A 26,239-nucleotide genomic window follows, 5' to 3' on the forward strand; every position below is an offset into this window, starting at 1 on the left:
GACGGACCATTGAGTACAGCAAAGAAATCTGCATGCTTAGGTAAAATTTACATCTTTGTGCTGTGCTTTATTGTAAATCAGAAGAATAAGTGTAAAGAACATCCCCATCTCTTTTAAGGGCTGAACACAAATGCAAGTGGGTTTACCTCAGCTAAAGTCTAAAGTAAGGTGTGACACATAGACCCGTGGTTCTCCTCTCAGCAGTTGCATGCTTCCTTGAGAGCCTGTCTTTCTTCCTGAGTTAATTCCAGATTCAGCCCCTAACTCACACAGCACATTTGTCTTTAGAATGTGCTTGGGGGGGGGCAATTCATTCCGCATATTTGGCCATGCAGTTTAATATGCCTGTTTTCAAGACAAGTATCTTCTTTCCAGTGCCTGGCCTTACAGCCTCCCACACAATCTTGTACACATACTGCATACCAAATAATGTATATGCAGCACCTAATTGTGTTTCTTCACTCTGCTTTATTACCAGAACTATATTTTTCTTCAAATTTGTACGTAGGAAAAAAATTAAACTGAGAGGGGAAAAAGGGATTATAGTCTAAGTGGTATATATAGATATGGATTAGTAGTTCATGTGAGTAGCAGTACACAGACAGCTAGGAAAGAAACAGGAGAATTTAATGAGGAAAAAGTTCATTAATATATTGACTTCATGTGTTTTTATTCAGTACCTGAGTTCATATTTGGAAAATTATTAAGTTGACACATACTGAAGTTGATGGTTTTAGTTTAACCTTTCTCTTTTTTGACACTCTTGTACCGTTCATTGATAGGGCCTTTCTTTATAGGTGAAAAAAATGGTGTTATAATCTCCCATAATGGTTTTTAAAGTACATTAAAGTGCTTTCATAAAATAAAAATGATGGGATGAGGGAATGTTTTGAGGTCCCAGATCATTACGGGAAGATATGTTTTTTTCTCTCAAACACTTTCATGTCACTATCCCTCCCAAATAATAGTCTGAGCCATCTCCCATTGAAGTCCATTAATTTTTCCATTAACTTAATGGAAGTTGCATGATGCAGTAAATGGTCTTTGAGAAAGAAACTCTGCAAATGCTTAGAGGGATAAAATAATAACAGTCCCACCTAACCTGCAGGCAAGGTATGAAGCTGCCACATATTTCATCCTCAGCATCTGTCCTGGGCCAGAGGAGTGTGGATAGGAGGATAGCATCAGCAAATGAAATCTGGGGGGGGGGGAAATGTATTATAGATAGATCTATAGTTTAGGTTTCCTGACATTTTGCATTATAAGTCCCTGTTTTCAGTTGCTTATAACTTGTCCATCTTTAACCACTTGGGCTGAAATTTTCTACATGAGGTGTTTGCCTCAGGCTGATTTATTGTGGTAAATATTCAATAAAAATGTTCAGCAATTTCTCAGAATGAGGTCAAGGACAAATACGTTGTTTTACCCAAGTTAAAAAAAATTATGCAATGCTTTGTTGAGATGCTCTAGTGCCTGCACACTTTGGAGCAGGGACTTGAAATTTATTTGGTTGCCTTGGTGTTGGGGCTGTGCCTTTTTCCCCAAATCTGGTTAAATTATGAGCCTCTAAAATTTTCTTTGCACATGCTCAGTAGAGACTTGTTAGAGTTTGGCAGCTAAATTCTCTGAAGATTCCATCTGTAGTGGGCATGCAAAGGAGCTGAACATGACTTGCAGTTGCTCCTTCCGCCACCCGTGGATAGCTGTGATGCCATGCACAGGACCTGATAGCAGGGAGGCCGTCTTCCTTTCACTCTCAGTGCAATTGTAATTCGGCCCCCTTGTGTGTATGCATATATACAATCTTTAATCACATAGTCACAAACTATTTTTCCACAGTATTCAAGCCTTATTCAGTGCACAGTATGACTAGTGATCTGGGAATGAATCAGGATGTGTAGTGAATGAGACTGTTATCTGTAGGATCCCTGCTTCATTTGTTGCAGATGTTGGAGGCTGCATAGTGAATGAGGGAGGGGACTGCAGCAAGAGATGGAATGTTTTTGTGGTTTAGGGAATTGAATGCCACCTTAAATTGATTTAATTCCTATTTGATGCAGGACATGTTATTTAAACCAAATTTTTCATTAACTATGTAGTTCTTCATTTCTGGGTGCCCCACTTGAGACACCTCTGGTCTGTAGAAGTACTGGACACTCATAACTGCCTCTGGAGTCAGTGAAAGCTGAACAAATAAAATGCTACATTCTCTGAAAAAAAAAAGTCAGGTTATAGACAGCTCAAAGTGGGCACCAAAATTATTTTACACTTTAAACATTAATGTCTGTGTGCATTAGTTCCCCATATGTAAAATAAGGATAATAATATCACCTTACCTCGCAAGGGTGTTGAGAAAAGAAATTCATTAATATTTGTAAATCAGTGCTGAAATGGTGAGCTCCATAAAAAAGCCCATGAGGAAATTAATAATTCTGTATTCAGAGTAGGTTTGAATAGCATGCAATAAATAAATCTTGGGTCTACACATTGAACAATGAAGATAAAAAAAATGTCAAATAGCTGCTCATTCAGTGAGCATTGTTGTGCATGTGCACTGAATGAGGCAGGGGTCCTGTGGGGGAAAAAGGGATGTAATTAAAGACTATCTGTAATGCATACTCACAGGGGAGCTGAATTAAGGTGGCACAGGCATCCTTGATTCAGGTATTCCCCGACATTTGAGTGAGTAACTTCGCAACCTTAGTTTTCTTTTAATGCAGTTTTTTGTATCTAATTTTATATAAACTGAACCAAAAAAAGTTGCAGGAAGGGGGAAACATGGAAATAGAGATAAAGACATCTTGGGCTTCCAATGAGGTAATATCCCAATTCATTTCAGCTTTTTACCTGTAGTTTTGAGCTTTTCCTGCCAATATACAAGTGTCTGTCATTTTATTTGGCATTTTGCACAATGAGCTGCACTGTTGACCAGTGACCACAGCAGGAAGTTATTTTACTTTGTAAGATGCCTAAAATAGTGGGTTTTTTTCTTTTTTCCAGGGTTTGCAGCTGTTAGCTCTCTGTGTTGGACTATTCCTTCCTCAACACCCATTCCTTTGGCTCCTCAAACTTCACTTAAAGAAGAATGCCGATTCCAGGTGTGCCTATGTATTACTAGCTGTACAAGTCCCACTGATGGAACTTCTAGGATACATTTTAAAATCAACTTTATGACATATTTGTGGACAAATGCTACAAAAGTATAATTTGTACACATAACTTATGTGCATCACTTGGAAAATTTGTCCTTTGTTTTGAAAATTGCACTACAGTATTCTGAACACACGATGTAAAAGCATGAAAAGCACAATATAGCTGTTACCCAAAACGTTCTGAGGCAAATTCATTCCTGACAAAACTATTCGTTTCAGTGGATTAACACCCTTGATATTCTCACCTTTGATGGAAAAATCTATTGGAAACATTGCAAGGAAACCTCAGAGTTCTCCTTCCATTTGGATCTTTCAGTGGGTTTACTCACAGCTTAGCACATAGTGGAGCAGTTCATGAGCCATGCCCTGTTTCTCTTTTTGTCACAGAACTGAATTTGGGAAATATGCAATTTACTGTCAGCGATGTGTTGAGAGAACCCAGCAGAATGGGGACCGAGAAGCAAGGCCATCAAGGATGGAAATCCTTTCAACCCTTCTAAGAAATCCCTACCACCACTCGTTGCCATTCAGTATTCCAGTTCATTTCATGAATGGTATATACCAGGTAGGGCTCATAAGCATGATATTTAACTTGCCCAATCTGATTTTATTAGCACACTTGTGAAGTGGTTTTGTGTGATAGCCAAGAGGAAGGAGGGAGAACTATGAGCATTAAAGTAAATATGGCTTGAATTTCTCCTTGCTGGTGGTTAGCAATGGAATGGGCAAAGTAATTGTCAGATTTGATCAGTGTCTCAGGAAAAGAAAAAGTTTTGAGCAAAACATCTTTAAAAAAATTAAAACCTCATTATTGCCTAAGTAGTATCCACTTAATTTTTCTTGTTTAACCAATCAACCACTTGAATGGAGCAGTCTGGAGAAGAGAGCAAGGTGTTAGAGGTATTCCCTCCAACTGAGCACCTTGGAACTCGGGTAGCTTATTGAAGGTCATGAGGCACATGTGTAACTCTGATCATCATTAACAGAGGATACCTGCATTTGTTACAGGCAGAATATGCTCCATAGTCTCTTGGAGCCAATCAAGACCCCATTGAAGTCTGAGGGAACCTTTCTATTGACTTCATTCAGAACTGCATCAGCCCTTTGTGCCTATATGTTCCTAATGATTAGAGCTGGTCAGAATTTTCTGTCAATAAATCTTTTGACAGAAAATAGCTTTTCAATTAAATCAAATAAAAAAAGATAAATTTTCTTTAAAAATTTTTAGTTTTGGCAACTGAAAAACATTGTGTCATGAATAACGCTTGTCCAGAGTAGCCTCTCATGCTCTACAGGCAAAACGCATGCAGCAAAGACCTCTGACACTCCAGCCAGGCTCCCTCTAGTGCAGGGGTGGGCAAACGTTTTGGCCCAAGGGCCACATCTGGGTATGGAAATTGTATTGCAGGCCATGAATGCTCATGAAATTGGGGGTTGGGGTGGGGGAGGGAGAGAGGGAGGGAGGGCTCCAGCTGGGGGTGCGGGCTCTGGGGTAGGGTCAGAAATGAGGAGTTCAGGGTGCGGGAGGGGGCTCCAGGCTGGGGCAGGGGGTTGGAGTGCGGGGGGGAGGGAGAGGGCTGGAGATGAGGGGTTGGGGGTGCAGGACAGTGCTCCAGGCTGGGACTGAGGGGTTCGGAGGGTGTGAGGGAGATCAGGGCTGGGGTAAAGGATTGGGGTGGAGGAGGGGATCAGGGTGCAGGCTCTGGGCGGTGCTTACCTCAAGCAGCTCCAGAAGCAGTGGCATGTTCACCCTACAGGTCCTACATGATGGTGAGGCCAGGCAGCTCTGCGCACTGCTCTGTCCACAGGCACCGCTCCTGGAGCTCCCATTGGCCGTGGTTCCCAGCCAATGGGAGCTGCAGGGGCGGCGCTTGGGGCGTGGGCAGCATTCGGAGCCGGAGGGAGGACATGCCACTGCTTCTGGGAGCCGCATGGAGCAGGAAAAGCCCCCGACCCCATTCAGAGCTCGAGGGCTGGATTAAAATGTCTGGAGGGTCAGATGTGGCCCCTGGACCATAGTTTGCCCACCCCTGCTCTAGTGTCTAGACACTTTTAGGGTTATAGTGTCTTTAAAGGCTTTCACAATACCAGCAAACCATGACCCATTCCTTCAGTAACCAGATATCTGGAGTCTGAGTTATCTTTTCTTCCCACAAGCTTTCTCTTAGTCCTGCCTCTTCTTTCAGGGCCCAGTAATTTAGTCTGGGCCTTCTTAAAAGGCCCAGCTTTCCTTTCATCCTGCCCTTCTTTCAGGATCTAATGCCCTGCGTATTTCCTTCTCTTACAGCCCATCTTTCTCTTCTAAACTCACACCACTACCACAGACTACCATTTGCCTACCTCCTCCCCTCTTTTAAACCACAGCATTTCCTATTCCTAATAGCTCTCTCTTCCTGAACCACACCCTCCTCAGGTGACAGTCATCAATTTCATCAACCCTTTCAGTGATCCTCATGTTTCAGTTACCGTCATTAATCCCTTAGTAGCCACAGACCAGGCTAATTCCTTCCCATCTCTGGAAGACAGATGAGGCCCCTTACAGGGGCCACATCACCCTGTGACACAGTAGAACTCCATTAACTTCAGTATAGGGTCAGTATTGGATCTAGTATCCCTTCTGTGAATTATGGCATGTAAATAATTGTAAAATTATTTAGTTATGTACTGAATATCATTTTTATTTCCTGGTATAAAGAAAAACTCTGCTTTTAAAATATTTTTATAAACTCTAAAAAACTCTATATATAGACTTGGATCTCCATTAAGTCATCACCTTAAAGTTTCAAAGAGAAATGCTTGAGATCAAAAAGAATGTAACCATCCATGATGCTTATATATTGGTTTGAAAAGACATGCTCCCAAGTGATATGAAATAAAACCAATAAAGAGTCTTAAATGTCACTATAATTGGTTAGTTAGTTGGGCTCAGATCCCCATAGGTATTTAGGCTCCTAGTTTCCATTGCAGTCAGTGGGACTCCATGATCCAGTTTTTCTAAGACATTTTGTTACTAATAAAAGTGGTGAGGTTTCTTTTGTGTGCAGAGCCTGGTAGATACCCCTGTCCTTTAGCACAAACATAAAGTTGAGGGAAGGGTCAGAGACAAGTATCTGAGTAGAGACAATTAGCCACCCATTACTAAAATTCTTTAGTATCAAAGACAGAACAGGAAACTTGATAAATATTTACACCAGGAGACATGGGAGGTAGAAACTATTCTTTGGACAACTACTATATATACTATATATCACTGCTCCTGAAATAAATTGTATATGTTTTTTTCAGACATACAGTATAATCTAATCAAGCCTCCTGTTAAATTGTATGTCATGCAAGGTTGTTATCTATAATCTTACCTGCTGAGCCACCCTGTCATAATTTTTTTTGTTATAGTATTTCTAATAATATTTTTCCTCACCGAGGAACATATCAAATTGCCTTTTTAAATCAAACATTTAGATTAATTCAAATCTATAGCTTAGTAAATAAAAAAACTTGCAAATGCATTTATCTAGAGATTAAGCTTGAGCTAGAAAACAAAAAAAAGGAAAATAATATATTAGTTTAATAACAGTCTGAGATACTATGTATAATAGTCTTTGATTTGGTAAACAAAATGCAATGACTTGTAACAGGTAAGCAAAGTTTTTGACATAAAATTTGCTCAGTAGGGAATAATAAAGACCACCAAACTGTCTTCTTTTTTTCCAGAATTTACAGGTTTAAATCCTGGCTAAATTTTTGTCTAATCCGTAGTGGAATTTATTAAGTTGTAATGACAATAAGCTATCCAAGGAGGATGGAACAGGGCACTCTCTTTCCATGTATGTTCTAGAAAGTGTCTTGTCCTTTAAAATGTTGCATTTAATATTTTTGAGAGTTTTTGTAACTAAAGTGTTTCGTTTTCCTCTGTTCAGGTTGTTGGATTTGATGCCTCCACCACGGTGGAAGAATTTCTGAACACCCTTAACCAAGACACAGGAATGAGAAAACCAGTGCAGTCAGGATTTGCATTATTTACTGATGATCCTTCTGGCAAGGATATAGAGCACTGTCTTCAAGGAAACATCAAGGTAAACAAAACGCTTTAATGAGTTGCACATATTAAACAACAAAAATATCTTAATTTTACAGAGGCCTTTTCAAACAAACAATGTAAGGGAAAATTATTTCCTTATTAAATGCTTTTTGCTTTTCCTCATTTAACATACATCAAAGGAAAGATGAAAACAGACTCTAATTTTTAACTCTGAAATTTATTCAGTGGAATACATTTAAAAGCAGTGCCTGGCAGACTAGAATGGCTCAGGGAATTGATGATGGGATATGGAACTTTTCACCTCTAGGACACCAGTTTACATGAGGACTGTTATTAGTGGCTAAAAATGATTACAGTCTAATGCTCATTCTGTGGCTTTAGTTGGTGTTCTCAGTCCAACTCCTGTGGCTCAACAACAAAGATCTGAATACTCAGTAATCCTGAAGAGCTCTCAGAGCTGGAGAGGTGAAGTAGACTGGAATAGAAGTCTCCAGATGAGGGCTGTGACACGAAGATTGAACTACCGTATCTTGTACTTTGCAAGTCCTGTGGCTAGAAGATTTCAGTGTCCAATGGTGGCAACCTGGTACCTGTCATAACATCAGATTTACTATAAACTTAGAAATATAAACCCATCTCCTAAAATAACAAAATACAAACAGCTTTTCTAATATGTTGCTCGAGTGAGGGATGTATTGGAAGATCAAGGAAAGCGGCTGACAGAGATCTAGAAGGAATGTCAGAGGGTTTTCTATCCAATACAAGGAGGTAAAGGTTTAGGTTCAGTTCAGTAGATTGGCAGTGCTCAGTATAATGTTATTTGTATCGATTCTGAAGGGATGTAGTTATCCCCACAACTCAGGATTAAGGTATTTGCAGCAAGGGTTGGGAAGACACAACATAATTGACGGTTTACTACATTACATCGTTATTCTCGCAAAGCAAATAGTGGGGCTGGGACTGCTGTTGAAGCAGCTCCCTCAGCCCTGCGGAGTAAGGAATGCTGGGTAATACCATCAGGCAGGCCTGTTACACCCTTCTGCAGTGTTCAGAGAAGTATTAACTGGCTTCAGGGGGCTCTGCATCCAGCCCTTTATGGCTGGAAGAAAGGTGGTCATGATGCAACCGGAGATAAATAGTGCCATGGAGGATTCCTCTTTCCTACCAAAAAAAACCCAAAACCAAAACCAAAACAAAAAACCATGACATGGAAGGCAAAAAAACTCAAACTCTTAAACAATTTACTTATTCTCGTATTCTGTTTTCTATTAACGTGAGATTTTGGATTCTGTTAACATTTCTGCTGAGTCTTTCCAAGGGGGTCCATAAATAGTTTCTTCCCATCTAATCTGAATGGACTAGGGTGCTGTCATTGCAACACACTCTTCTTCTTCGAGTGATTGCTCATATCCATTCCAGTTAGGTGTGTGCGCGCCGCGTGCACGTTCGTCGGAAGACTTTTACCCTAGCAACCCCAGTGGGTCGGCTGAGCGCCCCCTGGAGTGGCGCCATAACGGCACCGCATATATACCTCAGCCAACTCACCCGACCCTCAGTTCCTTCTTGCCGGCTACTCCGACAGTGGGGAAGGAGGGTGGGTGTGGAATGGATATGAGCAACACATCTCGAAGAACAACAGTTACAAAGGTAAGTAACCGTTTTTTCCTTTGATCTGGGAACAAAGGACCAAGCAAGTCTCCAACTTGCACAAAACACTGGTTAGAAACGGAACCATCCACAGCATGCAGTATAGTTGTTTAATTATCCTCTTTATAAAAGTCATTAGTTTTGGATAATTACATATGTGGTGGCTCCTGCTGAATTATATACCTTTCCTTTCTGTATAAACATTTTATGGCCAGATTCCAAAACCAAGGTCTGTCTGGTAGGATAAGTGAATAACAACAACAAAATCTGACTGCTAAATCCTCAGCTAAAAAGTGCCTGTACAGGTACTTTGCACAAGTTTAAAAATTAAAGCTATGTGATTTTTCTGAGTTACAATAATTGAAATTCTTTCATAATAAACAGATGGTTTCCTTCAAAGATGCTGTTTTGGCAAGAAACTACAGAACTGACAGTTCCACATATTCATTTTCCTTTTAGATCTGTGACATTATTTCTAAATGGGAGCAGGCCTCCAAAGAACAGCATCCTGGGAAATGTGAAGGAACAAGAACTGTGCGTCTTACATATAAAAACAGGTATATAATACTGAGCATAATTCCACTACTGTGTCCTAGGAATTTTCATTAATTTATATGGTGTTTATTATCTGGAAACGTATTAGCTGAATTAAAGCTTACTCCAAAATGTTAAGAGAGAAAGAGACTGCAACCTTTGTTAAATAAATTAACTTCACTAGTATCAATATTTTGGAAACCTTCATATAAACCTTAGATTTTTGTTTTTCTTAAACTTAGCAGGTTGGGAAGTACAGAGTAAGCTAGTCAGGCAAATCCTGGTTTGTTTTCCTTAGTTAATCTTCATTGGACACCCCATCCCATGACCCTGCTTAGAGGCTGTGGCTCCTTCCCACATCCTCCACCAGGCCATCTTTCCCTTAATGAACCCTCTTTCCAAGCATCTTACACCTGGAAAGATCCCATTTGTTGAGGTTGAGCTGGTCTGCTTGTCTTTCGTGTGGGTTCCACCTGCACAGGTATAGAATAAGGCTCTAGGAGCATGCAGATCCAATGTGCATGGAATTTTCAACATATAGCGTGAATCTAAGAGGAAGAGAGCAAGAGCAGGCTACCAATTAATGGGATCTCTAAAAGTAGAAGTATTAGGGGTACATCTGTAGGAGAAGGATGAGATAATAGTGAGTTGAACATTATTTGCATAATAAGCAACAGCCACAGGTTGATGTTTCATAGTTTAGTAGTAAAAAGGTCAGCACACAATAGTTTCCATCAAAAGTTGTTTTCTCTTACCCTGTTTAGCTTGGAAAACTGTAATGTCCAATTGTATCTACAATCCACATCCAGTAAAATGGAACTGATTATGTTATGCACCAATATTTAATTTTTTAATTCGTAGGTGAAGCTTATGAGATTGAGGAGCACTTGTCTTGACCTACAACACCCCTTTTGCTCAGTCCTTGGTCTCTCCTGAGCATCAGTTGCTAATTGTGCCAAACTTTGCTTGAACTTTAGTTTTGGATACATGGGGACTAGGCTGACACTACCAAATTAAAAACCCTAGATCTACAGAGGTGAAAAACCACTGTACTAATTTGCACTGTTATGTACTGTGATTCCTCAAGTATCAAGTGGTGTTGAATTTCATGAAAGCAAAATACAAATCAATGCTTAACTGTGAAATCATTAAACTTTATTCATTTAGAATCAATGAGGTGCAGATCTTTTGGTGGGTATTTATATCTTTAATTATTTTCAAACTGGCATTTAAATTCTATTCATGTTTAAACTTTTTAGTCTGATTTCTTATTCACTTAAAAATAAGATATATGTGTGCAATTATACATTTTTTTAAAAAATGTAAAACTAAGGGCATGTGTTAAATAATCAGTTTGAACAGCAGAGTAACTAGCCTTCAAATTTCATTATAAAATTCCGGATTTTACTCCTTTGCTGTCCCTGTTCTATGGAAATGAGTGAAGGGCTTAACTGGAGCAAAAATTTTAAAATGACAAGATACTAAAGGGTCACTTTTCCCCCCACCTTTTAGAAGTAGTGAATGTATAGCTAGTAAAATGGTTTAGAGTGACAATTGTAGAGGCTGATTTTCTCCATTTGTCCACAAGTTTAGTACAGTGGCAGTAAAAGCTTCCAAGTGCTGCCCTTCCTCTGTGCCTCAACTCTGCTCTGGACAGGTTACCTTCAGAGCTGAAGTGTTAATAAGTCTCTATGCACATTCATTCTTTGTCCTAACTGCTGAGGCTACCATTTGTGATAGAAACAGCTATCCATTAGGAACTGGGTTGATATCACCAACTCATTTCACATGAGTCAATGTAAGCCATCAGATGGTAACAATTTATGGTCAGAGCTGACTTCAAACTAGTGGCCCAGAGGTGCAAGGTCATAGGTCTCATTACTAATCCCCAGGGTCCATCTAATACCCCTATTTTCATTTTTAAATAACTTTTCTTTCTTCTTTTGTAGGCTTTATTTCTCAGGTCAAGTCCGTGGGGAGACAGACAGGGAAAAGCTGCTGTTAATGTACCAGACAAATGATCAGATAGTAAATGGACTTTTTCCTGTCAACAAAGAACTGGCATTGGAAATGGCAGCTCTTTTAGCTCAGGTAATCTATGAGTTTATGGTAACAGTCAATTTGTACATTAACGGGCCACTGCTGACCACCTTCTGCTCCTATTGACCTCAGTGTTAAGGTGGGAGGTTCACAGCACCTTGAATGATCTTGCCCTAATTAATTAAACATAGCATAGCCATTTGCTTTTGTTACAAAGAGTCTTGAACAGGTCTCCCCATTCACTGTGCCATGAATAACTTCTGAAAATTATATATACCATAATAATACAGCCTACAGATGTTTCAGTAGATATACTTCTGTATAAGATTTATTTTCCTAAAGAAGAAAAACACAGAGATCATCACATAAAGAAAGTTTGAGAGTTACCCATATATACTCGTTCATAAGCCTAATATTTTTGGTAAAAAAGTGACACATCAAAGAGCGGGGGTCGTCTTATAAATGGGTCTACACCAAAATTTGATGATTTTAAACTCTATGGAATCATTTAATCAATTATCTAATACATTGTCGTTTTGTTTACCTGGAGTGTCTGAAGGCATGGAGCTCCTCGGCTCCCTGTGGCTGTGGCAGCGGTTCGCCGTTCCCAGCCAATGGGAGCTGCGGAAAGTGGCGTGCCACTTCCCGCAGCTCCCATTGGCTGGGAACGGCAACCGCGGACACTGGGAGCTGAGGAGCTTCATGCCTGTGAACACTCCAGGTAAACAAAACATCCAGGCCCACTAGCAGCTTACCCTAACAGGCCAGGAGCCAAAGTTTGCCAACCCCTGAAATATAGGGTCGGCTTATGAAAGGGTCATACAGTTTTTGCAGTTTTTACCTAACCATCTTGGGGGGTCAGCTTATAAACGAACGGGCTAATGAATGAATATATACGGTACTTTATGGATTGGCTTAATTAGAACTTGTCAATTTACACCAGCTGAAGATTTGTCCCTGTATATGAAATACTGTGAAATGCAAGAAAACTCTATACAATATGTTTTATACTTTTGTAATTTAAACTTGATTTGTGCTAACTAATTTTGCCTGGTGAATTTAATGTAATTAGAAGTGAAATATAATGTATGCTATTTTTACATCAGTGAAAATATACTTTAATGGACAAAACATTTTAAGTTTTACAGTATGCTAATCAACAAGACAATGCATAAAAGGTACAGTAACTCCTCACTTAAAGTCGTCCTAGTTAATGTTGTTTCATTGTTACGTTGCTGAGCAATTAGTGAACATGCTCATTTAAAGTTGTGCAATGCTCCACTATTACGTTGTTTGGCTGCCTGCTTTCTCCACAGCTGGCAGCCTCCTTACACCCTTCTCCGCCCCCCCCCCAGTGCCTCCCACCAGCCGGCAGACCACCCACCGGCCTTCCCCCACCTCCTGCCCACGGCAATCAACTGGCTTGTGGCATTTAGGAGGCAGGAGAGAGGGGGAGGAGCGAGGACTCGGAGTGCAGGCTCCCCCTCCCTCCCCTGCCTCTTGCCCGTGGCAATCAGTTGGCTTGCTGCATTCAGAAGGGAGGGAGGGGGGAGGAGCGAGGACGCAGCCTGTGGAGTAAAAAGGGGGAGAGGTGTGGGGGGAGAAGAGGTGGGTCAAGGGGTGGGGGCTTGGGGGAAGGGGCGGAGTGGATGGGCCGAGGGTTGAGCCCCCTGCCCCTGGCAAAGTCAGTGCCTGTGCTTGCAAGAACAGCAAGAGGAGCAGCCAGAATCCATCCTCTTCCACTCTCTGACTCCACCACCTCAACCAAGCTTCATACTCAGCAGTGATGATTGTAGTATTAAATTGTTTCTTTAAAATTGTTTAAAACTTATACCTGTATTAAATTGCGTGTTTAAAATTGTTTAAAATGTATATAATGACTTTTGCCTGGCAAAAAAAAATTTCCCTGGAACCTAACCCACTCTCCATTTACATTAATTCTTATGGGGAAATTGGATTCGCTTAACATTGTTTCACTTAAAGTCGCATTTTTCAGGACCATAACTACAATGTTAAGTGAGAAGTTACTGTATTTAATTTCTAAAATGACTCTGTAGAAACAAAGATCTTCTCTTTCCTGGCCTTTCCATTAGGTGGAGATTGGGGACTTCGAAAGACCTTTCTCAACTCCAGCAGGGCAAGTTACTTCTCCCTCCAAGTCCAATCAGACATTGAAACATGTAGTGGAGAGATTTTACCCAAAGAGGTATAGGCATGGCTGTTCAGAAGAACAGTTAAGGTGAGAGGGGGAAAGTATTATGATAGACAAGATGTGAACGTTTTTACTTTGAGGGTTCTGTTATGTTTAGGGATGATGTAAGGCTTTTTCAGTTGTAGTGGAAGATTTAGATATATATTTATGAGAAATTTTTGTCTACAGCTATATATGAAACGGAAATTCTTTTTACCAAATGGGTTAGGGAGAACCCATTTCCTCTAAATCTTTGTTACGCAAACATACAATAGAATTATTAATTATGTATTTTAGCAAAATGCTCTCAACTCTCAGAATACACAAATTACTTAGGATCCTATAACCTTTACTCACATCGGACCTGGTTCTGACACTCTTACTCACTTGGAATATTATTTTACTCAGAAAATAATCCCATTGAAATGAACATGTCTATTAAGGTATTACTAAAGTTGAGTAAGGGTGCCACAGTCTGGTCCTAGAGTTGTCCTTACGCAAGTGGGCAGACTCATTGAACTCAACCAAACTACTTATATGAGTAAACGTTGCAGGATTTGTATCTGTTCTAGTCAAACATTGGGTATTTCATAATTTAAGATATTTTGAACAAAAAAATTCTTCTAATTTCTGCTAATGTTATAGCAACTGTTTTCCCATGGCTCATGGCAAACAGAGCTACAGGAAAAGAAAAAGATTTGAAAAACAGGAAAATGTTATTGTAAAACCAAAATATAGCTGGGGTACTGAAGAGTAGGATATAGTACCTGAAAATACTTACATTTGTTGGTAAAAAGTTTCTATATTTCATGTTGCGGATTGTCAGGGGGTTCGCTAGTATAGCCCAGTGGCGACAGTCGGCAGCTGTGTCGACAAGCAGCAAGAGTCTGCAGGTCCAGCCATAGGGGAACCTAGGCCGCTTCCTGCTCCATTGGGTTCCAATCCAGGGCCCTGCGACCAGTAGGCTGGGTATGCAGCCTGAAGGTGGATACCACCAAGCCTGCTCCCTGGGTTACTTCCTACTCTTACCCCTCCAAAGTCACCACAGGGTCTGCTTATTCACTCACAAAGGGGCAGAGTTCTCCCTGCCTGTGATCCAGAGGTTGTTTTACTCCAGTCCCAGCCCATCATCCCAAGTCTCCATGGGGCATTAGGCAGTTAAGCAGTGGGGTCTGGTCCAGGCTGTGTGGAGCTCCTGTGGCCTCTCTGCAGAAGCTAACAGCAGATAACTGTTCCCCTTTCTCTGTCCACCCTGATGACTAGGACTGCTCCCTTTTGAGCTCTGCCTCTATTTTGAGTATGCCCAGCTAGTGCAGCTGGATGGGGCCTTATGGGACTAGTTGCTTGTTAACCCTTGTCTCTCCAGTGTGGAGCTTATACATCTCATCTCACAGATGTCCTTTCAATTCTGCTTTCACACATGGGTACCTATAGATGTATATCAGAAGCTGAGCTGTACTTTTTCACCCTGTGCTGCTAGTACTTTTTATTTAAAACGGGGGTGGGGACCATCCTAGATAATTTAAATTTAATCATGGTGTTCCAGAAACAAGAAGATACCTAAGGTTTGCTGTACACAAATTATATTAATGACTGGTTTGGAGTTTTCTACACAGCTTATCTGATAGATATGACAGAATATAGCACATAAATCAAATACTCATTTTAACAAAATCAAAAAGGTTTTGATTGGGTTTTTACTAGTTGTTTTTTAACAAAATCCAAAAGTACATTCTCACTATGTGTTTCATTTCAAACAGACAGCTTCGTCAGCGATTATCAACTAGATGGATGGCTCTCCGGGGGCACAGTGCTGCAGATTGTGTGCGCATTTATCTCACAGTAGCCAGAAAGTGGTCATTCTTTGGTGCTAAAATGTTTGCGGCAAAAGTAAGGAACTTTACCAGGTTTGGGTTTTTGGGGTGGTGGTTTAAGTTTGAATGTAGTATGCAGGAGAAAAACAAATTAAGTTGAAAGTGGGTTGGAAGTGTTTCTGTTGCTTGAATCTCTATTAATAGAATCATAGAAGATTAGGGTTGGAAGAGACCTCAGGAGGTCATCTAGTCCAACCCCCTGCTCAAAGCAGGACCAACCCCAACTAAATCATCCCAGCCAGGACTTTGTCAAGCCAGGCCTTAAAAACCTCTAAGGATGGAGATTCCACCACCTCCCTAGGCAACCCATTCCAGTGCTTCACCACCCTCCTAGTGAAATAGGTTTTCCTAATATCCAACCTAGACCTTCCCCACTGCAACTTGAGACCATTGCTTCTTGTTCTGTCATCTGCCACCACTCAGAACAGCCGAGCTCCATCCTCTCTGGAACCCCCCTTCAGGTAGTTGAAGGCTGCAATCAAATCCCGCCTCACTCTTCTCTTCTGCAGACTAAACAAGCACAGTTCCCTCAGCCTCTCCTCGTAAGTCATGTGCCCCAGCCCCATGATCATTTTTATTGCCATCCGCTGGACTCTCTCCAATTTGTCCACATCCTTTCTGTAGTGGGGGCCCCAAAACTGGATGCAGTACTCCAGATGTGGCCTCACTAGAGCCAAATAGAGGGGAATAATCACTTTCCTCGATCTCCTGGAAATGTTCCTACTAGTGCAGCCCAATATGCCATTAGCCTTCTTGGCAACAAGGGCACACTGTTGACTGATATACAGCTTCTTGTCCACTTTAATCCAGGTCCTTTTCTGCAGAACTGCTGCTTAGCCAGTCATTCTCCAGCCTGTAGCAGTGCATGGGATTCTTCCATCCTAAGTTGAGGACTCTGCACTTGTCCTTGTTGAACCTCATCAGATTTCTTCTGGCCCAATCCTCCAATTTGTCTAGGTCACTCTGAACACTATCCCTACCTTCCAGCGTATCTATCTCTCCCCCCAGCTTAGCGTCATCCGCGAACTTGTTGAGAGTGCAAACCATCCCATCATCCAGATCATTAATGAAGATGTTAAACAAAACCAGCCCCAGGACTGATCCTGAGGCACTCCACTTGATACCGGCTGCCAACTAGACATTGAGCCATTGATCACTAACTGTTGAGCCTGACGATCTAGCCAGCTTTCTATCCACCTTATAGTTCATTCATCCAGTCCATGCTTCTTTAATTTGCTGGCAGGAATGCTGTGGGAGACCATATCAAAAGCTTTGCTAAAGTCAAGGTATATCATACCCACCGCCTTCCCCATATCCACAGAGCCAGTTATCTCATCATAGAAGGCAATCAGGTTGGTCAGGAATGACTTTCCCTTGGTGAATCCATGTTGACTGTTCCTGATCACCTTCCTCTCCTCCAAGTGCTTCAAAATGGATTCCTTGAGGACTTGCTCCATGATTTTTCCAGGCACTGAGGTGAGGCTGTAGTTTCCCAGATTTTCCTTCTTCCCTTTTTTAAAGATGAGCACCATATTTGCCTTTTTCCAATTGTCCGGGACCTCCCCCGATAGCCACGAGTTTTCAAAGGTATGGCAATCACATCAGCCAACTCCCTCAGCACCCTCAGATGCATTAGATCCGGCCCTATGGACTTGTGCATTTCCAGCTTTTCTAAATAGTCCTTACCCTGTTCTTTCACCACTGAGGGCTGCTCACCTCCTCCCCATACTATGCTGTCCAATGCAGCAGTCTGGGAGCTGACCTTGTCTGTGAAGACCGAGGCAAAAAAAGCATTGAGTACTTCAGCTTTTTCCACTTTATCTGTCACTAAGTTGCCTCCCCCATTCACTAAGGGTCCCACACTTTCCCTGACCTTCTTGTTGCTAACATACCTGTATAAACCCTTCTTGTTACCCTTCACATCCCTTGCTAGCTACAACTGCAATTGTGCTTTGGCCTTCCTGATTACACCCCTGCATGCTCGAGCAATATTTTTATACTCCTCCCTAGTCATCTGTCCAAGTTTCCACTTCTTGTAAGCTTCCTTTTTCGTGTTTAAGCTCACTGGAGATTTCTCTGTTAAGCAAGCTGGTTTCCTACCATATTTGCTATTCTTTCTGTACATCCGGATGGTTTGTTCCTGCGCCCTTAATAAAGCCAGCTCTCCTGGACTCCTTTCTCCGTCATATTAGCCTCCCAGGGGATTCTGCCCACTAGTTCCATGAGAGAGTCAAGGTCTGCTTTTTCTGAAGTCCAGGGTCTGTATTCTGCTGCTCTCCTTTCTTCCTTTTGTCAGTATCCTGAACTTGACCATCTCATGGTCACTTTTACCCAGGTTGCCACCCACTTCTACTTCCCCTACCAATTCTTCCTGTTTGTGAGCAGCAGGTCAAGAGGAGCACGGCCCCTAGTTGGTTCCTCCAGCACTTGCACCAGGAAGTTGTCCCCAACACTCTCCAAAAACTTCCTGGATTGTCTGTGCACTGCTGTATTGCTCTCCCAGCAGATGTCAGGGTGATTGAAGTCCCCCATGAGAACCAGGGCCTGTGATCTGGAAACTTCTGTTAGTTGTCTGAAGAAAGCCTCATCCTCTCATTCTGGTGGTCTATAGCAGACACCCACCACAATGTCTCTCTTGTTGCTCTCGCCTCTAAACTTAACCCAAAGACTCTCAACAGGTTTTCTCCAGTTTCATACTGGAGCTCTGAGTAATCATACTTCTCTTACATACAGTGCAACACCTCCACCTTTTCCTCCCCGCCTGTTCTTCTTGAACAGTTTATACTCATCCATGAGAGTGCCCCAGTCATGTGAGTTACCCCACCAAGTCTCTGTTATTCCAGTCATATCATAGTTCCTTGATTGTGCCAGGACTTCCAATTCTTCCTGCTTGTTTCCAAGGATTCTTGCATTCGTGTACAGGCACCTAAGATAACTAGCCAATTGCCCTTGTTTCTCATTATGAATCAGGAGGCCTCCCCTGCTGCACCCTCCGCCTTTTGTTTCCTCCCGGTATCCCACTTCCCCACTTACCTCAGGGCTTAGGTCTCCATCCCCCGGTGAACCTAGTTTAAAGCCCTCCTCACTAGGTTAGCAAGCCCGTCTGCAAAGATGCTCTTCCCTCTCTCTCTGTTAGGTGGATCCCATCTCTTCCTAGCAATCCTTCTTCCTGGAACAACATCTCATTGTCGAAGAATCCAAAGCCCTCTCTCCGACACCACCTGTGCAACCATGTATTTATCGCCACAATTCGATGGTACCTACCTGGGCCTTCAACAGGAAGGATGGACGAGAACATGACTTGCACCTAAAATTCCTTTATCCTTCTTCCCAGAGCCACATAGTCCTCAGTGACCTGCTCAAGGTCATTCTTGGCAGTATCATTGGTGCCCACGTGGAGAAGTAGGAAGGGGTAGCAGTCTGAGGGCTTGATCAGTCTCGGCAGGTCACCTGTGCAGAGACCCTGAAAATGGTTTCTTACCACTATCTGCACTGGGGGTACATGGGTTCTCCTCTTTCTTCTTCTGGAGGTCACATGCTGCCAATTTTCTTCCTCGTTCTGCACTGCCCTCTGATTCTTCAGCATGCTATGCCTGCAGTACCAAACACTGACTTCCCTCTAATCAACCACTCAAGGCCCACCAGGAACAAAGCACTCCCAATTCACACTTTTCAAACAAATGGTTACTGCTTGGACTAAGTAATACACTGATGAATTTTAATAATAAATAAATCCTAATAATTTCTAGCCCATGTCTCCCCTGCATTCTAATATCACTCCACACAGCATCCTCTCACTATCTTTTTCCTGGTTTTGAAGCAGTCTTTTTAAATTAATACTTTTTGGGTCTGATTCAACTCCTAAAGACTTAAATGGGAGTTGGGTTTTTGTCCTTAGAAGCATTAATAGAGATTAAATGTACAGAATATATTTCAAGCAGATTCTCCCTTGCTGACATCTAAATCACTGTTAAACATCCCACAACTTTGTTACTAAAGAAGACAATATTGATTGAGACGTGAATAATAAAGAAATTGAGCCTGAAGTTCTGCAGCAATAAAAACCCTAAAAATCAATAACCTAAATAAATGTTCGTGTCATGCTTCACCCTTGGACACACAAATCACAACACAGGTCTGGTAAATAAACTGTGATGTAATTTTTGTTTTTTATTTCCCTTCAAATAATCCTAAAATATATACCCTAACTTCTTTGCAGCACTTCTGCTCCCTTATATTTTGGTGTGATATCTGACAAATTTTAAAATGTCTGAGTCTTTTAATTAAGTTACTGTTTAAAGCTAACCCCATTTATAATGTGTAATGGAATGCTGTTTCTCTTTTTGTAGCCTTTAACAACATCCACACTTGAGAGTTCCTACGTATGGCTTGTTGTACATGAGGATGGCATAAGCATTCTAGAATACAGCTTTCTGGTAAAAGAAAAAAACAGTTTTAGTTTAAATTTAAATATATTTTAATAGCGAATATATTGGCCAAATTCATTCTTGATGTATTGCCACTGATTTAAATGAAATTACACCAGGGCTGAAATTGGTCCTGTATATTTAGATGCGTAGTCTTAAAGCGTACGTTTGTTACTATAAAATGTTTTAAAGTTACTGCCATGGTTATATTAGTACTGATGGTTGAAGTACCTCGTGATTACTTTGCTTGGTATTTATCATCTTTCTCAAGGAAACATTTTATATATCAAACTAGTAAATTAAATGATAAAAGGAAATTCATAGATAAGATTCCTACAACAACCTGAACTCTTCCTACTTGAGGCTTTCATTTAAATGATCACTCATAAGACAAAATGCACTAATGGAAAGTGATACATAAATGCATTTACAGTTACATAATATGATTATTCCCATTGTATTTGTTGAATAGTATGTCATATTGCCCTGTGTTGTTTAGTCATGTAATTAAAGACTTGATTCTTTTCTCACTTACAGTGGTGTAAAGCAGTAGTAACTCCACTGAAATCAATGGAGTAGCACTGGTGTTAATCTTGTGTACCTGAGAGGCTTCCTGTTTTAATTCAAATTTCCAGAGGGGTAGAATTAAATGTTGCTATCAGAATGTTAACACTGCATTTCCCTGATTAATTAAAATCTCTAACATAACATAAATATAGACTTTTTCTCTAAACCTGCCTTTGTATTTAAAGATAGGTATAGAGCAGCAGTTCTCAAACTGTGGGTCAGGACCCCAAAGGGGATCGCGACCCCCTTTGAATGAGGTCGCCAGGGCTGGCTTAGACTTCCTGGGGCCTGGGGCTGAAGCCCAAGCCCAACTGCCCAAGGCTGAAGCCAAAGTCTGAGGGCTTCAGCCCAGGGCATCAGGGCTCAGGTTGCAGGCCCCCTGCAGGGCACTGGGGCTTGGGCATGCTCAGGCTTCGGTCCCCCCCCTTGGGGTTGTGAACTAATTTGTTGTCAGAAGGGGGTCGTGGTTCAATGAAGTTTGCAAACCCCTGGTATAGAGGAATTAGACAAATATAATAAATATTAAAGGATGAAAAGAGGAGGGAGAAGAGCAATCAAGCAGATTGAGAGGAAATAGAGGCTGCAGCCTGGTGTTCCGTCAACACCCTTCTCACTCCGTGAAGGTCTTCAATTTAAGTTCTGATCCAGCTCAGTCTTTAACATACAACTGTGTTTCTCAGCCTGTAAGGTTGGCCTCTGTCAGTGGACCAGGTCATAGGCAGTCAGGTCTAGGGGTCAGAGTGGGACTAGGGAGTCAGTCCTACTGATTGGAGTTTGAACTCCAAAGCCAAGAGTCGAGACAGAGTCAAAGTCAGGAATCAGAGCCAATAGTCGGGACCGAAGTCACAGTCCGAATGCCAGAGCCAAGGGTTGAGGTGGAGTCAAGAGTCAGAGCTGAGGCTCGGAGCCGGATTACCAGGAGTCAGGGAAGGCAGGAACAAGGCTGGTTCTTCTTTGAGGAATGTCCCTCTGGGTGCTCCACTTAAGGTGTGTCCATGCGCCCTGCTCTTGCAATCGGAGATTTGTAGTAGCAGTGCCTGGTTTGATCGCGCATGCACCATTGCCTCTTGTGCCCCTTCAGGAGGTTACATAGTACTGCACGACCAAGCATCTCTCAGTTCCTTCTCTACTGCCTTTGGCTTGAGTCTATGCACTTGGCAGCACCTCTTACTTTTTTTTAGTATAAGATACCTTTATAGGTAAGACTTAGGTTAGCAATTAGGAAGTTATTTATTCTCACCCTTCCTACTTATCTTATTTTATATAAAAAAAAATTCTCTCCTTATCTCCCTTATTAGGACAATAAGTTTCAGTTTTCTATAGTTTTACTGTTCCCCCCTCTCATTCTGGGACAGAAGACTCTCTGGCATGCCCAGCTCTCTGGGATTCAAATGCTGTCTGACGTGCAGGCTGTCAATCCCTATTTCTGATGGACATGCACAGTGTATCCTGCTGTCTCGGTGAGACATATCTCAGAAGTGCTCGCATTACCATAATCTAAAGGCCAGAACAAGGAAAGCAAGGGATCTATAACTTATGCTACTTATGATGGAAAAATCTCTGCAACCAGCCTCAGATCCCAAGTCAAGGACTCCCTTTGCCATTGGCAGCCTCTCATAAAGGTTCTGCCACAATAGCCCCTACTAAAGAGCCTTTTCCCAGGAAGGCTACAAAAAAGCAGGCTCAGACTTCACCTCCGTGGGAATCAGCTAAGAAAAAGCACTCCCCTACCGCCGAGACCACATTGGTACCAACGGCGCTGGGTACGTTTGACTCCAAGACACCAGGACCATCCAGTACTGCGAGTACCCAGAGAGAAAAAAACCCTAAGCTGGCAAGCTCTGCCAGAGGCTCAAAGGGCAAAGTAAAACTCTCTGCCTCCGTACTGATGGAGCTGAAGAGACACTTGGCACCAAGCAACGCAGTGGTGCCACCTGTGGTACCTACGCTGCATAGCACAAGACTCTTGGCACCAATGGCTACAATTCACATATCAGTGCCACCAGCAACACCGACATAAGTACCACCGTTCCTCGTATTGCAGCAATATTCTTAAGACACACAGACCTACTGGTCTCTTCAATACCAGAATCCCCGCTCCTTGGTACCGATGGCACTCCAATTTGATTGGTACCAAGCCACCTGACCACTCCACCTAGGTCTGCTCCCCCTCTCTCCAGTGATGATGGTGAGGAGGATGAAGGGGAAATATATGCACCTGATCACTCCTCACCCATAGCAGAACTGTCCCACCAAACAGGACACCACTCATCTTCAGAGGCAACTAGCTGATACGGGCACCCGTGGGTGCTGCCTTCTATGCCATTCCCATCAGATTGGTGCTACTGGGAGCCCTGGGCAGCATACAGGGTACTATATTACAAGCCCACCAAGATTGCGAGCTCTACGTTCTCCATCACCCATACTAAGACCCTCAGAAACCGAGGAGGAGATGAATGAGGAAACTGAGGAAACTTCAGACCAGGAAGCCTTACCACTCATGAACCTGTCATCTTCATCACCGGACAAAACTATAATGCCTCCATCCCCCACCACAGGGGACGACTTTAAGCAATTCCACGAGCTCTTCAAAAGGGTGGCAGAGTCCCTGGATATATCCTTAGAGGAGGTACCTGAATCACAGCTTAAATTACTGAATGTGTTTCAAACATCTACCTTGGCAAAGATAGCATCGTTAATCAGTAGTGCTATCATGGAGCCTGCCAAAAACTATCTGGCAGACCTCAGCAATAGCACCTCTATCATGGAAAAGATCTGAAAAAATGTATATGTACCATCTAAAGGAATGGAGTTCTTATTTACACACCCCATACCAAACTCTTTAAAGGTGGGTGCAGTAAATGAGAGGGGAAGTCAACACCATACCAGAACAACCCCTTATGACAAGGAATGGAAGAGGCTACACCTCTTCAGTCGCAGGGCATAGTCATCTGCAACATTGGAGTTTTGAATAGCTAATTATGAAGTCCTGCTATCAAAATACACACACAATATTTTTGAAAATGTCAGAATTTTTTGTTTTCTGGCAAGCTATCAATAAGGAGCAATTCAAGGCCAACATTACTGAAGATCATCTCATTGCCAGGACAGCACTGCAGGCCTCACTTGACTCCGCAGATATAGCAGCAGGCTCCATTGCAACATCGGTGCAACATTCTCTTCTTTGGGGTTCCTGAGAGAGGTGCATGTAAAGGTCAAGGACCTTCCCTTTGAAGACCCAAAACTATTTGCAGCCAAAGCAGATGAGTCCCTTCGTATCCTGAAAGATTCAAGGGCAACACTAAAATCCCTGGATAGCTATACACCAGCAAATAAGAAACAGGGCAGGTATTATATGAAGAGATTCAGGTCACCACCATACACAGAGCCACACAGGCAAAGACAAACAAGATGACAACAAATCCCGACCCAGCCTTAGACATTTATGGGTTGAGAGGGTTCTGTGTGGGTCAGTCTGGGTGTGGGCAGTTCAGTGGGGGATCTGGGTATGGGGGAGATCTGGATGCACAGGGGCTTGTTGTGGGTTCTGAGTGCAATGGTAATGGGACTCTACAAGGGGGTCAAGTTGAAGGTGGATGGGGCTTAGTGTGGGGGGTTGCCTAGGTGTGGTGGGGATAGAGCTCGGCCAGAAGGTCTAGGTGTGGAGGGCTCAGTACGGGGTCCAGATGCTGGGGGAGTGGGGCTTGTCAGGGGAGGTTCTGGGTGTGAGGGGGAGGTGAGGCTCGGTGGGAGGGTCTGGGTTATGAGGGGGTCTGGATGCATGGGGGTTGGGCAGATGGGGGAGCAGCTCCCTATACAGGGATCCCTCCCACTGCAGCTGAGGAGTGATGGCTGCAGGAAGCGGGCCGGGGGAGGGGGTTTGCAGAGCTTCCTACAGCTGGGGGAGAAATCTGGAAGTGGGTCTGACATGGCCCTGGATGCCGTGCAGGGGAAGAGGAAGTCCCATCCTCCCCAGCCTAACCGGGATGAGCAGCTGAGCCTGGCACAGGGAAGGAGCCACAAGCTGGGTCTTCCCAGTCTTGCTCCCTGCCCCACAGTGATGTACCTCTCTGCCAGCTGCCCTGAGCACTCGAAACATACTGCTGGAAAGGGTCATATGACTGCTCTTACGGCTTCCCCATCAGAAAGTCATTTTTCTGCAGAGAAGCAAAGAAATCTGCAGGAGACAAATTCTGCATATGTGCAGTGGCGCAGAATTCCCCCAGGAGTAGCATTTCCTCCGACCCCACTCCTAACCAGGTCATACACAAGATCAAGAGGGACAAATCAAAAGTCATCCTAATAGCACCTACATGGCCCAGGCAAACATGGTTCCCTTACCTATTAAAGATAATGGCATGCCCACCTCGAAATCTTCCTCTAATACCTCATCTCTTCTCCCAAGATGTGGACACATCCACCAACCCAACCTCAAGGCATGGCTACTCCATGGCTGAGAGAAAATGAAATGACCTGCTCAGAGGAAGTAAAAGACCTCTTATTGAACAGCCATAGATAAAGTACAAGAAAGACATATACTCATAAATGGAAAGGGTTCAGCATATGGTGCCAGAGCAAACAAATCATACCAACATCCTCTCCTTTATCAAGCGTATTAGATTATATATTAGAACTAAAAAACTGTGACTCTCCACAATCTCTGTCAAGATGCACCTTGCAGCTTTCCTCAGTAAGGTTGATGGGGTCACCATATTTGCCCACCCAACAACCAAACGCTACCTCAAGGGCATTAAGAACACTTACCTTGAAATACGGACTGCAGCTCCTATGTGGGACCTCAACCTGGTCTTACATGGACTTACAGAAACCCTGTTTCAACCTCTGGCCAAGTGTTCATTACTCCATCTATCTATGAAGATGGCTTTCCTCATTGCCATTAGATCTGCTAGACGTGTGGGAGAACTAGGTGCCCTAATAGCACACCCTCCATATGCAACTTTCTTTAAAAGATAAAGTTACCCTAAGACCACACCCCAAGTTCTTACTACAAGTTGCCTCCCCTTTTCATTTAAACCAACCCGTTTACTTACCTGCGTTTTTTCCAAAACCGCATGCAGACAAAAGAGAGGCATCACTCCACACCCTGGACGTCTGAAGAGCATTAGCCTTCTACACTGCAAGAACAAAAACCTTTAGAAAATCACCGAAACTATTCATCTCTATACCAGAATGACCAAAAGGGGAAGCCATCATCTCAAAACAGAGACTATCCAAATGGATATCAGGATGCATCCACTTTTGTTATTAAAAATGTCAGTTACAAGCCCGCTCGGGAGCCCACAGACACTCTACCAGAGGACTTTCAACATCCATAGCCTTTCTCAATAATGTCCCCATTATGGACATTTGCAGAGCAGCAACTTGGGCATCTGCCCACACATTCACAAAGCACTATGCTATAGAGCAGGAGTAGTCAATTATAGTCAATTATTTTTTGTTAAGGTCAAAATTTCTTGGCCAAAGATATTGTCAAGGTCCAGCCTCCAGAGAAAATAATAATTAAAAAAACCTAACAATAATGCTAATAAGTAAATGAAAAGATTTCGGGGTCTATTCTAAAGCATCTGGTGGGCCGGATTTGGCTCATGGTCTGCCTGTTGACTACATCTGCTATAGAGCAACAGTCATAATTAGACATTCTGTTTGGACTCGCGGTCAATCACAAACACAACTCCAAGGCCCTTCCCTTCCACTGAGGGGCACTGCTCGACAGTCACCTAAAATGGAGCGCCCACAGGGACACTCCT

The 26,239-nt window shown here is 42.6% G+C and overlaps 1 protein-coding gene across 7 annotated transcripts in view; it reads left to right on the forward strand.

Moving 5' to 3' along the window:
- PLEKHH2 (pleckstrin homology, MyTH4 and FERM domain containing H2) overlaps nucleotides 1-26,239 on the forward strand; it is a 130,402-nt gene that overhangs the window by 95,834 nt on the left and 8,329 nt on the right. For all 7 annotated transcript variants that reach the window (XM_045010290.1, XM_045010291.1, XM_045010288.1 and 4 more), the window contains 8 exons: nucleotides 3,001-3,098; nucleotides 3,540-3,717; nucleotides 7,070-7,225; nucleotides 9,298-9,395; nucleotides 11,322-11,463; nucleotides 13,506-13,651; nucleotides 15,364-15,493; nucleotides 19,827-19,913. In XM_045010290.1, the coding sequence (XP_044866225.1) occupies nucleotides 3,001-3,098; nucleotides 3,540-3,717; nucleotides 7,070-7,225; nucleotides 9,298-9,395; nucleotides 11,322-11,463; nucleotides 13,506-13,651; nucleotides 15,364-15,493; nucleotides 19,827-19,913 (1,035 nt within the window). The remainder of the gene's footprint in view (nucleotides 1-3,000; nucleotides 3,099-3,539; nucleotides 3,718-7,069; nucleotides 7,226-9,297; nucleotides 9,396-11,321; nucleotides 11,464-13,505; nucleotides 13,652-15,363; nucleotides 15,494-19,826; nucleotides 19,914-26,239) is intronic.

This window comes from Mauremys mutica, chromosome 3, assembly GCF_020497125.1.
Source record: "Mauremys mutica isolate MM-2020 ecotype Southern chromosome 3, ASM2049712v1, whole genome shotgun sequence".
Classification (NCBI taxonomy): Eukaryota; Metazoa; Chordata; order Testudines; family Geoemydidae; genus Mauremys; species Mauremys mutica.